At 38.6% G+C, this 16,677-nt stretch overlaps 1 protein-coding gene across 3 annotated transcripts in view; it reads right to left on the reverse strand.

Moving 5' to 3' along the window:
- LOC149146258 (Tetratricopeptide repeat (TPR)-like superfamily protein) overlaps positions 1-16,677 on the reverse strand; it is a 381,927-nt gene that overhangs the window by 260,290 nt on the left and 104,960 nt on the right. For all 3 annotated transcript variants that reach the window (XM_089453142.1, XM_089453143.1, XM_089453144.1), the window contains 2 exons: positions 10,264-11,121; positions 8,358-8,453 (listed from right to left, as the gene is read on the reverse strand). In XM_089453142.1, the coding sequence (XP_089309268.1) occupies positions 8,358-8,453; positions 10,264-11,121 (954 nt within the window). The remainder of the gene's footprint in view (positions 1-8,357; positions 8,454-10,263; positions 11,122-16,677) is intronic.

Below are 16,677 nucleotides of genomic sequence, written 5' to 3' on the forward strand. Positions count from 1 at the left end.
ACGCTCAGACCGAGGGCTGTCACCCTGATCCCCGATCTCTCTGTTTAAGTCTGTCTCCCGCGGCTAAGGGGGGTAGACCCTACGAAATGATGAAAACCAACTGTGAACCAGTTGGGTTGGGAGACACGAAGGAGCAAGCACTAAATAGATTTTATTGAGTTAACAGACCAGTGCCTTGTGGAGTTAATGTTTAAACGATTTATTATCAGGTGCTGCAGAAATATAAACCATATGGAGCAGTCATTTATCATCAAATAACTCCAAAAAAAAAAATTATTTCTAATGCGAGAAAATGCTTAAATGATACTCCAGCAAAAAACTTCGAAAGATAAAGTTCGATACACAACCACGAAATTTTAAACGTTAACCAGATATCACACTCATGATCATTCAAGCATACTAAATCTCATCAAAATGATAAACATTTATTCCACATCAACATTTTAATCTCAGCAGAAAAAATAAAATGTGATAAATCCCCGAGCCAAGACTGAAGCTGGCAAAATATTCCCGAAATATTTTATGTTTTTCAAATAAAACAAAACTAAAGACTAAATGAAACTCTAAATCAAAAATCTAAATATTAAAATCTAAACTAAGAGAAAAGAAACTCTTTATAATTTTATAATTTTTATGATTTTTTATTGTTATATTTTTAAATGAAAGACTAAACAAAATAACTTAGAATCTAAATCTAAATCTAAAACTAAAGTCAAAATCAAAATTTATATATATATATATATTTTAAAAAAAAAGTTAAAACAATGCTAAATTTGAATTAATCTAAAACAAAGAAAAAAACTAAATAAAAATCGAATTTTATTTTTATTATTCCCTTTTCTTTTCTTTAACTCAACGCAATTCATAATGGAAACTATACGCTTAACTTCATAAAGGAAACCATACGAAAAACTAAGGCAAAACCCAAAAAAATTAATTCTAAAATTTGTATTTACCCTAAGTTCTGACACGTATATGAAAAATCGATTTAACTATCTGCGTGAGTGGTGCGTGCAGGTCCGGAGACTTCTTGACGGCGATAGCGAAAACTGAGCGAAATAGGCTGCGGGTGAGCTGGACGCAGGTGGAATCGGAAGATTTACGCCTCTCTTGTTGTTTGCAGGGTTTTGACGGTGGGATTTGCGCAGCGCAGCCACACAAGGGATGTTGCGTAATGGTGCTAAGGGAGAGGCGTGCTGCTGGTTGGACGAATTTGCTGCGTGAAGGGCTGGCAATGAGGGAAGCGAACAGTATGGAATAGTAGCTCGAGCGGTTTTGCAGTAGTGACGGACGGAGAGGGGAGTGAGTGCGTGGAAGAAGGCAATGGACACGCATATGAAATAAAACGACAATGAAAACTGGACCTGCGCTAAAGATTTAAAAAAAAAAACCAAAGTCTGAAACCAAAAACGCAGGCAGACTTAGTTATAAAATTTACCTGGCCCGTGAATGAAGTCAGACGCCAATGGAACCAGCACTTACGCACATTATATTTACCTCAAAAAAAATCATTTGTTGCTGGAACTGGAACGTCTGATACCAAATGGCGGAGGATACACGCTGGCCCTTATATGCGTTTTGATGTACAGGTTTCTTGACTGCGGACAGGATGGATGTAGCAGCAGCGTGTAAGAAAAAGAAAGATCACGCAGGTTTGCAGATTGGATAGCCAGGGGATTAAGAAAAACGACTTTGAAATCCTCGGAAAAAATGCTCAAACCCCAGAAACTGATTATTAATGAAACCGATGTAAAAAAATTTCCAAATCTAAAAACCCTTGGACAGCGAGACAGCAACCCTGCAAAACTCAATTTTCCACCAGAATTTTATCTCAGACCTGCAAATGGAAAACAAAAATCCGGAAAGTATATGCAAAGATTTAAAATGAAACCCTACAAACCGGTCCAAAATTTCAAAATTATAGCTCTACAACAGCCAGATTTGTCAGTTATCATCAATAATATTTTAGAACTTCAGATTTACTATGAAAATACTTAGGAAATCTCTCATGCAAATCAAAAAACAAACTAAATGATTAACCCAGGATCAAAACTAGCTGGGCTCTGCAATAAAATGCTTGCAGGAGTTGGCTGGTTCAGCCGAGAACTTCCCCAAACTCCCGCTGATCTTCTTCAATAAGGGTTTCCTGCACAGCTCACTTCAACCATCAATAAAGAGAAAAAATAATACTAGATCTCAAAAAGCAATGGAGATACCTGCCATTACTTCAGAAAACCTAATACCATTCAAACCCTAGCAAGTGAACAAGATACCTGTGCTCAACAATACTCTATAATAAGCTGTTACTAATGGCTGAAAATCAAAATATGCAGAAAATAAAATAGCTCACAGCACTTCCAGAGAGTAACACTAGCAAGATTTTAACCCCAAAGTCTTTCTTTATTAGCACCAGAAAAAGTTTACAAGAGAGCTTCTTCAGCACAAGACTCCAAGATCGAATGATCTCAAATGACCCCGAGCACCCTATTTAAAGGAAAAATTCCCAACAGCTAGTTCGAGTGATCCATGCCAAAATGATCTCGACCCTCGATGAGGATCAAGATATCTCTTAATCTCATCCGTCGAATTTTTTAATGTATTAAAAAAATTATTTACTCAAAGTATTATTATTTTATTATTTTTAGGTTTTTTACTATATATATATATATATATATATATATATATATTTTTATTATTTTTTTATTTTTATTTTTTATTTTTTAATTTTTTAAATTTATTTTAAATGGATCCTCAAACTTAGCTTTTGGAAAAATCACCTAGGACCTAGGACTTAGGACTTATGAGGGGATTAAAACATTTCTTAACCCTCAAGACACTTTACATCATGACTTTTACAACTTTACATCCCAAAGGGGGAAAACCCCTTTGACATAGACCCTCATAAACCACCCAGTTCTGCGACACAACTATAATCTAGCAGATTAACACACTAGGATTCTCCTAAGATTCTAATGACAAAATCCATTCCGGCTTTGGGGTTAGGTTGAAGGAAAACTCTACCGATCATGGATCGGTGAGACGAAAAACCTTCCGGAACGTAGATTATCCCTTAGAAAATTAGGTCCACCTAGGCAATTTACATACATGACTCATATCTGCTAAGATTATTTAAAATTTATACATGCAGACTGGGTTTACAACATAAATTGATCAAGCTGTGGATGACTGTAGAATGGCACGGACATGTCGATCAAGCGCTACCCTTTTTGAAAAGAAAAGGGGGTGTACTGCTATGGGCAGTTGACCGGTAGTGGTCAACAGTGCCCTATAATCTTGTAGTTGGGAAAAGACACGACTTTGTTGTTCTGGATCAGGGAAGCACCTTTCCACGCATGTCATAATTCCTCTGCCAACCTCCCCATCCTCATTAAATTTGCTCTTTATCATAAAAATATTGTGGGTTTAAGAAGTACCCAGCAGCATGTAAGGGGGAATGCAATTGCCTATCCCAACGTGCATCTATAATGTCCCAAAGAGGCATATACTTTGTCTCATCATCCCCATATCTTCTTTTGATGGCCTCCTTTGTGAGATCCATCGCCTCATAAATGTAACCCATAGCGGGTTTGTCACCATCAACCATCCTGAAAGTTCAAGCATTCAAATTTAAAGAAATATGAAACATTGTAAATAAAAAGAAAAATGAAATTTAAAAAATGAAAAAGTTAAAAGACTTGAAGTACCTGAGAACTCTAACAAGGGACTCCGTCACAGCAATAATCTCTTCGGCATCTTTCTAGAAGCCATCATTAAACACAAGTGCAGCAATTTCGATGCCTTCAGGGGTCTTGGAATGTTTAGATCCCATCCACTCAGGTCCCAAGAACATCCTCTTCAGATTTATCTTTTGCTCAACCACAGATTGCAAAGATATGAAATTTGTTGCAAATCTAGTCACTGCAGGTCGAACAATTTCTTTACCTTCAGTGTATATTCTCATAGTGTTTAGGACAATAGTGTGGTTGTATAGGTATTTGGTTATGGATTTTGCCTTCTCCACAACCTCATGTATCCAATGAAGCTTACTAATGTCCTCAAGCATTAAATCCATGCAATGGGCAGCACAAGAGGTCCAAAAAATAGTGGGGTGCCTCATCTCAAAAAGTCTACCAGCAGCCATATAATTCGCTGCATTATCGGTGACAATATGTACAACATGTTCTTCTCCCACTTCTTGAACGACTTCCTCCATCATTTCACAGATAAGTTGGGCAGTCTTAACCTTGTCTGAAGCATCCACTGATTTGAGAAACATTGTGCCTGCGGGACAAGATACAAGGAAATTTATTAAAGTTCTATTCCTCTGATCTTTCCATCCATCACTCATGATGGTACACCCTGTTTCTACCCATGATGAACGAAACTCAGCTAGCACAAGCATGACATCTTCAACACTCTCTAACAACATATTTGTCCTAAGGCTCTCTGATGTAGGGGCTTTGAACCCTGGACCTGCAACAGCAATTGCATCAATCATAGCTTGCCAATAAGGACTTCTGGCACAGTGGAAAGGTATGTCAGAATAGTACCAAAAGTTAGCAATGGCCTTCCTTGCCTGACTATAGATATTTTTTTTCCAACCAGTGTCATCCAAGTTAGGTTGGGAACCAGGTTTTGTGCGAGGAGCAAAAAAGGTGTTTATGTTTCCACCTCCAGTGTTGAAGGAAGGAGTTGAAGGACTCGCATGGCTTTGAGTTTGACTTGGCCTTGGAGGCATGTGTGGAAAACTTGGGAACGGCATTGAGGATTCAACAGATTGAGGTGACATGGGGCTAGTGGCAGAAAAAGTATCAACTCCAATAGTTCCTATTTCAGCATTTTGCTTTGCTTTCTTGGCATTATGTTGCTCTAACATATCAAGGGCCAAGGCTGCTTGGTATTTGAGATTGTCGTCAACCTTGCCGCAAAGACCTATATCATGGCCAGGTATTTGTGCAAGGTGGAACTTGAATCTATAAATGCCTCCACTACATTCCTTTTTGCAAAATTTACAAAGGAGCATGGATTTTCCGGGAATCTTGTCACAATAAGCCCAAGCAAAGTCCCACTCTCTCGGCATTGTTGTTGCTTTGAACTTGTGTTTAATTTGTGGCTTCTATTAAGATTTGAAGTCTGGCTTCTATTTAATTTGTGGCTCCTGTGAAAGACAACAAAAAATCAAATTTAAAAATGATCCAAAAATTTAAAATATGCTAGAAATTTAAAAAATTAAATGAAGACAGATGTTAGTGAACATATAGAAATGTTGCCTTTCAATAAAACCAGAAAACATGCAGGCAGCAGAACCCTGGTTTTATTCAATGGAGCACAACAGAGCTCTAAAAATTGGCACAAAAGCACACCAAGAAAGTGCCATGTCATGCTGAAAGGCCAAAGTGCAGTACTGCCTTTTAAGTTTTGCTGGTTGAGAACAGTCATAACAGCGGCAGTGTGACTTGAGGATCAATGGCGATGGCTTGAATTTTAGTGGCACTATAGAAAAGGATAACTCAGTTCTTAAAAGTTTCTGGATGGAAATGGATCAGGCTTTCTATATAGTATAAGTATATACTTTAGTATAGAGTCTAGACTCTAGACTCAGCAGACCTTGAAATAGGGTGTTCACTGTTTATCATCCTTGAACAAAGTTACAAACTATGAAAGTATATTTTCACTAAGCTCTAAAAACATTCAGTTCCTGTACAAACAAGACCTACGGTGACTCTACTGCAGTGGCAGCCTTGAAGATCACAAATTGTTGGCACTTTTCTTGAAGGCACTCTTATGGTAGCTACAATGAAGAACACTAGTTGAAGCTACATCTCTAGTGAAGTTTGCAAGGATAATTCTGGGCAAGATAATGGACAATTATCTTTGAGTTTAAGGACAAATTTTGTTGCGCATCCTAAAGCAGGTCCAAGTTTCTTTTGAAATGTTGAATGAGGGCGATGATACTTGTTTCAGAACTATGATAAAGAGGTAAGTTACTTCAAGAGGCAGGGAAGAAGGAAAAGTTTTATAACATAGTTAAGCAAAGGAACTTTGAGATCTGTTAGGTCGAGTTTAGATTCTAGAATGATCCTGTAAATATTATAGAGCCTCAAAAGAAGCCGAAATTTAGAATCAGAACCAAGGCACAGCTAAGGGATGTATCATGTCTCTTGTGTTGAAAAGGAGGATGGAGACTTTCTATGGCAGAGATAATATCTATCCGGATTCCGAAGTCTGCAAGCAGCAATATTCATTCAAAAGAGGTCTGAAACTTATGATTGTGATCGATATTAATAATATCGTATCACTCCAAAACAAAGCTCATTAGTGACGGAAGAAATAAAGGAGGATCAAGGTTTAATTACTATATTACAGGATTAGAAAGTAGTTGCATCTGTTCTTCTCTGCGAGTCTACTGTATCGCGATTCGCATCACCTGATCACGTTGGCGGCTGCACACGATTCATCATTATATGTATATTATATAGAGAGAGGAGTTACCCGAAGGCTCACGAAGGTATACGATTTATCGATTCTCAACAATGCGGCGTTGAATGCAGCTCCGAGGCTCTACGGCGGTGTCCACTGTGCGGTGTCTGGACGCTGGACGCGGGAGTATGAATCATGAAACAGCTCGATAAAGTGATAAACGCCACAAACAGAAACCCAGAACCCGATAAAAATTTTGGCGGGACTCGGAAAAAAACGCAGAGTCGGAATAATCGGCAGACGCGCGAGTCAAAATTGCGTTGACCACGAGTCAAACTCGGTCAACGCGATTTGACTCAGGAAGATTCGGCTCTGATCGTTTCGTGGCCGAGCCGAGTGGGAATCGCGATTAATCGGCAAAATCGTCGATTCCTGTTTCACTGGAGAGGAGAGATCTTAACGGTGTGTCTAAATGGCTAGCATGAAACCTCCTTCTACACTAAAACGTTGAGCACAAGAGGGGGTTATTTGGTTGTTGGCCGACCTTGACGAATTGTCCCATAACACAAATAAATTCATATCTCCATGAATACTTATCAAAATCGGATGATCTTTAGGTCAATCCTACACCTCTCGATGAGAGGGATCCAAGAAAAGTATCAGCTGCCATTAATAAGATGACCCACATGGAGTTGGCCCTAGTTGCCAATTTTAACAGAAGTACATTCACCTCAAGAAGGTCGAAACAAGGTAAGAAAAAGATCCCTCTTGCAAGCCAAAGTTACAAGGAGATCAGCTCAAGGCAAGTGAAGGAGAAGAAGGGCTATAATTGCCCTAATCTCATCACACATGTGAATGTTGCAGAAAGTTGCAGGAGGCCAAGAATTGCAGGAATGGAAAAATCACAGTCTAGTGTTGCAGGGCCAAAGTTGAGGATGAAGAAGAAGTTGCAGCAGTATTAAGGGAAGGTTGATTCTTGGCAAGGTAAAGGCAATGGTTGACTTGGTCTTGGAGGAGTCTTGGTCAAGGGTCTGGGTCTTGGAATTCGTCAATTGAAGGCCTATAAGAAGAGAAGAATTCTTGTGGGTTTTCCTCTCAGTTGGAGAGGTTTTGGCCTTAGCTTGTCTCATTGTTCTTTATGTTTTTGGTAGCTGTTTGATGAAAAGAACACAATATTAATCAAAGCTAAAGAAGAACCTAACTAAGAAAAGTAAAAAGTCTTCACAAGCAGTTATCATTACAAGAGAAATCATCTTTAGACTACTGCCCTAGATTTCTTAACAAGAATTTTCCATTCAAACTGGCAGTTATTGAGACTGGTCAAGCAAACAATGCAATAGATGGTAAGGTTCTATAAAACCCGACGGCTAAAACAGTGAAGAAGGTATGGTTCATCAAATAGTAGAAAAGGAATGCCATGCAATAGCAATATGATTTCAGTAACACTATTGAATGCTTATTGGAGGAAAAATTAAAGGGGAAAGCTGCAAAATTATTATGTCGCAAAGGGGAGTGTTGAAAAATATCAACACACAAGGTAATGATGTTTGAACTTTGATTCCATGGACTTTATTCCAAGTTTAAATATTTAAAAGCTCAATATTTGTTGTGGACCCAGTATATATGTGAATAGGTGTCACATGGGGCGTGTATCATATAAGTGAGCCATGCAATGCGCCAAAAAGTAACATATAAATTTACACGATGAATCTGTATTATAAGTCTATGAACAGGGAAGGTGGAGATGAAGCAATTCTAGTTTGTAATTGTAGCGTGTACCAAAAATTATTGATGTAATTTTTCCTCCATACAGTCTGTGCCTTCATTATTTTTGTGATTGTGCCTGCGCTTGTTTTGTAAATTTACATGCATTCCCTAGACATGCATCTTAATCATTCAATTCTCAATCCAAAAAACCTTCCATAGAATTAACATACCACTTTCATGCCATGAATTACTCCTCTCCCGAAAACTACAGATTTCAAGAAATTATTGTATGTTATGAGTGATGGCTCCAACCCAAGGCTATGCATCTGCAAAGAAATATAGGCACAAATACACAGTTTTAGATTTAGGATTGGTTAGGTATGGAGAATTTACTCTTGAAATAAAAGCAAGTAAGCTCATATTACACACAAAATCCTCAAAGATATGAAAAAGGAAACAATTCATTTATTAACTACTAATGTTGAACTACAATACATCTACATGTCATGTGCACTCTCTCAGGAATATATTGGATGAAGCCATGCTTTTAAAATCTCATTTTGATTATATTTCTTGTCACCACATTTACAGGGAATGCAATCAGACTGCCAATCATTTATCCAAGGAGGCCACGGTCCAGCCCAGGGGTTTATGGCTAATCCAAGAGCAGCGGGATGCAGAACACTTCCAATACTACCACCGGCCATATATTGATCAGATATATCAGAGGGCCTATAGGCCCTAATTGCAGTTCATATTTTTGCAGATCATATCAGCACTCTATGCTCTATATATATTGTATATATCTTTTTATCTGAACAGTTACTGTATAGCCCCTGCAGGTAATTTTTGTACAGACATATTTTTTGAAGGCCACAGCCTAACTTACTGCATATGCCTCCTAGGCATCTACAACATGTAATTTTCTCAAATTAATAGAAAATTGCAAATTTTCCCCGGGAAAAAAAAAACTACTAATGTTGAATTGTTGCGATTATGGTAATTTGTTTCAAAAAATGCTACTTATATTAATATATTGGAATATTATATACAAATAAGAAAAGGAACTCGAATCTCCCTGAAGGGGAAACAGAATGCCCTTACACTAGATTGATCGTTGAGATCACAATTTCTGGCATCTCTTCTAGTGAGAGTACCAGAGACCCTTAACTGAACAACAGAGAACTTGGCCCCGATAAAACAAGTTTCACAAAAAATCTTCCAAATTATATACAAGTTAACAATTTAAATGCAATGCCACACTTCACAGAAATGACGAGGAGCAACTGAATCAGCATTCCAACAAAAATCATTGTACAGGAAATGTCACCAAGTACCACATACAAACTCCCAGAACTCTTGGCACACTTGCAGTTCCAAATATATGGTAAAAGATTAAACCCTTCCACAGTGAGAGTGTGAAGCATCAATAACCCAGTCCCCAGCAATCACTCCTTTGAGGGCAATTAGTGATAGATCAACAACCAGTGATTTTATTTTTCCAGCAATTTTCAGATTTTATTGAGTAAATGGTTTCTAAGTATAAAAGAATTGTCAAGGCATAAATAAATCAGATCTGGTAGTAGAGATTTAACATGGAATCAGAGCACTAGAAACTCTGTGGGGGAGATCATATGGCACAAGGGTTTTACAGCAGCAAGTTATTTTTTTATTTTGCAACGAGAATTTTGTGGCTAAAATCGATTTGGTGAAATGGCATCAGCTAGCATGAGATTTAAAGACAGGTTGGAGGAGACTGCAAAATTCATTCCATGGAAGAAGAGGATCACCATTGTTATGATGGAAAATAGCCTATGGGAACTTGCAGAAGAAGAGATCCAAGTTCCTTTGAATCCTACACAAGCAGCTGAACACAATCTTAAGGATGTGAAGGCTAGAGCGATTATATTGGATGCTAGAAGGATCACATTCATGTCATGGAAGCCCTATCGTTAGGCATCCAAATCACATATGCTAAATAGTAAATATTATAATCAAATATGTTATTATTGAAGACCAACACAAACAGAATTTTCAGAGGTTTGACAAATAGCCTGGCAAGATTGGACAATTTTGTATACTAATTCATATATGAGTAGCTAAATTACAAAACATATATACACAAATATAAATTACCTGTGAAAACAGACGCTCAGCCAAATCATAGCTCCTTGTCGAGACAGCAACTTGTATGACATCATTGAAAGACCATCTCAAGACTGTCAAAGATGGAATGCAACTGATCTGCTTCAAACTTAGCACATTGCTCTCCCCAACTTCTGATGCAGCTTCTTCATCTTTGCTATCAGACCAACATTGGCCAGATGGGGATTGTTCATTCATGACATTCCATGCAGATGAATGACATTCATTATAAGATACATGCTTGCTAGGACCACAACCATTAATCTTACTGGTAGGTTCCCCCATGTCCACAGACAAATTTACAGTAGTTTCTATTGATTCCTGGATATTGGTATTGGTTTTTCCGGTATCATTTGGTAACTGGCTATCAAACTTGGTTTCATTCATAGAAACAAGCTGTAGCTGACTCCCAGAATCAACATTATCTTTCTGACTCTGGTTCAAGATATCCCGGCCTCTGATCTTAACAGTTTCTCCATTTTCACATGATAAAGGAAATGAGAGGACATCCCTTTGAGAAATGCACAAACCAGCAGAATCTTCTAGAGCTTCAGTTGGATGCATCTGAATTAATGATTCTGTCATATTGTCGTGATCAAGTTTAATGGGAAGTGGAATGTCCATTTTTGATGCACAGAACCGTCCACTTTTTGATATTTGCAGAGTACCTTTTCCCTTTAACACAACATTGACCATCTCCTGCAGGGCCTGGTAAGCTTCTGCAGAAGCCCTTGTTTTACAAAGGGACTGGATTAGCTTTCTCAAAAAAAGAATATTTGGCGAGTAAGACTTATTATGCTCCCTCCAAACTTGTTTAATTGTAGAGATACTCTCCCCACACCCTGCAAGCTGCATAAAACTTATTTAGCAGCAATTTAAATTTAATTATGTAAAGAACAGAACTAAACTATGACTAGGTGAACATAATAAAAAATCTAGCATAATTGAAACATATAAAGCCCGTACACTACACAAATGTTAACAAAACTGAACTATAGACTGAACCAGTAGACCCCCAGGACCAGGAACCAGTCAGAAACAAACCGAAACTGGTAAAAAAAACCAGACCAAAAAAGCAGTAGACCAAAAATAGATAAAAATATTCAAATTTAAAGAAAAACATATATATTCATGTGCATCCATATGAATCCAAACCATTTATATGTAAACATGCAAAGGTTTTGTTGGAACTCTTCGCCTTTAAATCCTCGTTTTACAGTAGCATTTAGTAGGATGCTATTTCATGTACCACCTTCATCGGGCCATGCAAGAATGATAACAGGAAGTTAGTAACCTATGGCAAGTCTTTAATAGGTGTGCTGCCAGGTATTTCATGTAATACAATATCAAGTACCTATTTTTACCTCGAGGACCAAACTTTCTTAAATGAGCTTTCAGTTAGCCTCAAAGGAGCAAACTGCATGATTTCCACTAAGTATGGAATAAAGGCGGTGAAGTGGCACTACGGCATATCAGGTGTCGAGATTTGATATGTGCAGGAGGTTGCTTGTGTAGAGAAAAGGGTATGTGGAAACTTGAACTGTGTAGAGGATGCATTGTGTGGAACAAATGGATGTGCAGGGGGAGAGGTGTGTGGAGAATTGGGTTATATAGTTCTTCTGCACACACAAAAATCACTAAGTGTATAAGGGTGCGGAAAGCGGTGTGTGGAAAGACGTATATGCAGAGATTGGAGATGTGCAGAGTGTCGGGCAGTGGGATGTTTCCGCGCATGATGTATGTAGAAAACAACTTACAAAAAATTTTAGCGGTATGGTATATAACACAGAATGACGATGGTGGGGCAAAAAAATGTGTCAGCATTTGGACTACCATGAATTCCAAGAGAAAAGATAAGCATTGAGCTGGCACGATGACAAAATTATCTTTCGCCACATTATGTTTACTTATGGGGTGTTGCAAGATTCGAACCTTCTTGTTAGGTCTGTCAGTTCTGATTTAAATGTTCATTACACGCAGTTGTGCAGTTTGAAGTCCAACTGTTCCCAAATGGACTACCACAAACTCCAAGAGATAAGATGAGCATTGAAAAGGCACGAGGATACAATTATGCTTGGCCACATTTAGTTTGCTTGTTGGCTGTTGCAAAATTTGAGCTTTCTTGTTAGGACTTCCAGTACTGGTCTAATTGTACATTATGCTCAGTTCTGCAGTTTGAAGTCCAATTCTTCCCAAATGGACTGCCATGAACTCCAAGAGATAAAATGAGCATTGAGGAGGCCCGAGGATACAATTGAAGGAAGTTGGAGCTCGCTTCACACAGTTATGAAGAAAATTCAAGAGCAGAACACCAGAGTAGCCTCCTAAATTCAAACCATAATGGGGACATTGATGCAACAAGAATGTCAAACTAATATAGTCGAAGCAGAATGTATGTCACTTCACAGCATGGTCATGAATCTAATAAAAGAAGAGCAATCTGGAACTTCCAACTAGGCTCAATCAGTGAATTCAGATCATTGGAAACTCTTGGAAGACAATACAGTGCACCAGCACCTGGAAAATGAAGATTTGAACATGTAGGTGGTAGATCCAATCAAGGAAGCAGCGGATGAAGCTATGAGTCAACATGCCTTTTGCTAAATTTGCATGTTCTATAAACTAAGTTGCACGAAACGGGGAAACAGGTACGAGTTTCTGAAACGGGCACAGGTACGAAACACGTAACCTCCCCAAATTTTGGAATTGGGGAAACGCAATATATATATATATATATATATATATATATATATATATATATTAGGACATTTAAGAAATATGTGCAATCAAAAAGCATATATGATACATTTTAATTTATTACATTATGATTAAATTGTCAATTGTCAATGCATAAACTATAAGTCTCTAAATTTACATCACATATACTCATGAATGATCACATAATGAAAATAGCAATATCAAAAATCAGCCACGAGAAATTTCTAATTTCTTGTCTTGTGCTTGATTTGGAGTCTCCTACATAGTCGAACAACCTTACTGCTCTTGATTAAATACAAGTTCCATACCCTAGTACCCTACGTGCTCTTAATTATTGGGAGTCTCCCCTGCATAGAGGGCTTGGTTCTCTTGATTAAATACAAGTTCCATACCCTAGTACATGACAAAATCCAATCGAAACAATGTAATCCCCCCAATCTTGAAATCCTAAAAAACAGATAAGTCTGCTGGATTTTGAGTGAGATCTAAAATTTACTTTCTCCATATGAATCCAATGAGGGCGAAACCACTCTCAAACATCCTGAGTCATTTCATGGTAATGTTAAAAATTTAAGTAAAAGGATGAAAATGAAAAATTTAAGAATTTAACATTACCATGAACTGCATATCAACACTAGGGCCATAGGCTTGAACATTAGGTTGCCCCACTGAGAAAATCCTCTTTTTTATAACTTGAGAGGCATCTAAAAATTAGAAGCGAAAACATAAAAAAATAATACAAGAAAGAGTCAAGTTAGAAGACGAAACTCCACCGTACGGCTTGGAAACGTGTTTCTGGTCGTACTGGCCACGTTTCCTCCTCGAGAAACGGGTCAGTACGGCCGGAAACGTGTTTCCAGGCTGTACGGTACGAGTTTCCTCGTTTCCGTTTCGTTTCCGGCCGGAAACGAACCCTTCTCCAACGTTTCCTGCAACTTAGTCTATAAAGTAATTAGGATTTGAGGCATATTTTACAAAAGTTAGACTTTTAGGAACATTTTGAAAATATTGTATTTGAAACCACTTGTACTATACAGCTTGTTGTCGCCCAAATTGTACAGGTGAATGCGACAACGACTCAGGGCAGGGGCTGTCACTTTGATCCCTGCCCTCTTTGTTCTAGCTGTCTCCCTACAAAGGGCTATGGGGGGTAGTCCATATGAAATGTGTGAATGAAAGACTTGTCGGGAACCAACTAGTCCGAGAGACAATTGAATGGCCTAGCAACTTGGTTAATGATGATTCGCAAGTTTAATTATTAGCACAATTTAATTAGATTATTTGAGAGACCAGTACCTTATGGATTCAAACCACTTGCGAAATATAAATTAGCTACCAAGTCACCAGATGAACAGATGTTGCTTAGGATGCACACTATCCTATATGAGATGCGACACCTAAAACTAAGTGAAATGAAAACTCTTGGTTAATTTTAAATTAGATGTCTATCCAAATGATTTCTCTTAGTTGTTTTGAAGCTAGTCTCAAGTGTAAGTTGTGGCAAGAAACTCAGGGAAAGCTAGCAAAGGCTATATTAACGATACCTCCCCTAGAATTCTAACCACCTGATGCCTCCAACGCTGCAGAGACTATGGCTCCGACAACTGCAAGGTCACCTTGTTAACCACAAGTGTGGGTCTAGACTTCGCAAGCTGGGCGAGAGAGGTGGTCCTATCATCTTTCAACCAAGCTTATGCTTGGAGATAAGTTAATTAATGCAATATTTGTTGTAAATACTGAGGGGGGGAGTGAATCAGTATTTCTTTTCAATTGTTATTATGTCCAGTTAGATTCTACACAATTAAAATCAGAGAAATGAATGATCTTATTATAGAGAGAAGGAGGATAAAAATTCTTTTATCAAATGAAAGAGTACAGTAAGATGTGAGGGTTCCAACCCTTCAAAATTTAGGCACCAACCTATTGCCAAGCACCAACTTGGACTTAATGAGGCTCCGACCTCTAGGGCATCGACCCTATCTTCTCCAAGGCACCAACCTTGTGTTTATGGGCACCTACCCAAAGGACACCAATCCTTCCTTGTTACTTTACTAAAGTTGTTAGTTCAAGAATGCTTCATTTCACCAATCTGCACCATACCGCACCATCTCCACTTCTTTATCAATATTGCACCAAAGTTTGCACCATGACTTTTCCACTGCTTCAATCACTAGATTATCTCAAGACAACTTAAACATTGTTGCACCAAGATTTACTGAAGTTGTTAGTTCAAGAATGCTTCATTTCACCAATATGTACCATACCGCACCATAGACATCACTGCTACACTTCTTAGTCCATAGTCATCATCGTGTGCACTTCTTTCCAAGTTTTGTCCGAAGGTGTATAACCCAAATCGCTGCACAATCCGACGACAGTACTACTCCACAGTCCCTAGATCACTCCACTAACTCGAGCTATAACAAGTTCAAAGTGTTGAAATTTCTAAGTCTAACACGTCAAAAATTCTTCCTGCATTATCTAGCTGATTTCACCTACTTGTTTATTCCTTAACAAGTTATTTAACCATATAAACACTGAAAATAAAAACAAATGCAGTCTCAACTCATATAAAGATCATCAACTGAAATAATAGACAAACACACAAGGGACAGAGATATTTTTGGATAATCGTCCCCGAAAAAACCCAACTTGGGAAAACCGGTGCAGCAGTTCTAAGGGTTTTATTATTAAGCAGCTTTCTTGAGTACAACTAGGGTGCCAAACTGGCTCACCCAACAGAGATTTCTATCTGGCAGTAATACCTCTCTTTGGAAGCAGATATTCAACAAGTCTGCCCCACGAAAATCCTTCTAGCACTTCTCCAAGGCTCTGTGTCAGCCCTACTAGCCTCTGCGTAGCTCTAGAACCCCCTGTGTCAGCCCTACTAGCCTCTGCGTAGCTATGGAACCCCCTGCGTCAGCCCTACTAGCCTCTGCGTAGCTCTGGAACCCCCTGCGTCAGCCCTACTAGCCTCTACGTAGCTCTAGAACCCCATACGTCAGCACTCTGCCTCTCTGCGTTAGATCTCTAGCCTTCTACGTCACCCATGCAGGCCCTGCTAGCCTCTGTGTAGTCTCTCTGACCTTCTGCATGGCTCCTGCTGGCTCTGTGTAGCCTCCTCAATCACTGCGTTGGCCCTCTGGCACTATCTCTACCTCTCTGCTATGTACTCGCTGCCCCTCGCTGCAACTCAGAGCACTTGTTCGAATTTTCTCAGCAAAGCCCGCTCCAGAAAATCAAACTGACTGATCAATCTAGGTGTATCTCCAACTGACCCTCAAGCCTCCTCTTATACTTTTCCTTTTGAGTCTTCAACGGTGGGGATTAAGTCTCTAATCAACGGCTAAGATTAGATTTGGCTTGATCCATGTCATTTAGAACATTCTCACCCAGTTTTATATTAATACCCATTAATATTTTAATTTTCCTATGTTTAGACTTAGGAACCCCATTACAAATATTAATTATTTTAATATTTCTCTAACCGGGTGGAATTTCCCCAAACCATTTCCAAGTCTTGGAGATCTCATGTGCTTTAGCCTCTCCACCAATTTTCATGGTTAGAGCACATCCGATGCTACCCAAATCAACACTCCCTCTTAGAGAGGAATGTGCTCTAGTAATGCTCCACCACTGAAACATCACACTAATCTTTCGCATCAGTACTTGTCTTGATGCTTGGCC

The sequence above is a fragment of the Pinus tabuliformis genome, chromosome X, assembly GCF_031772625.1.
Source record: "Pinus tabuliformis cultivar Carrire ecotype Pingquan chromosome X, CPIR1, whole genome shotgun sequence".
NCBI lineage: Eukaryota > Viridiplantae > Streptophyta > Pinopsida > Pinales > Pinaceae > Pinus > Pinus tabuliformis.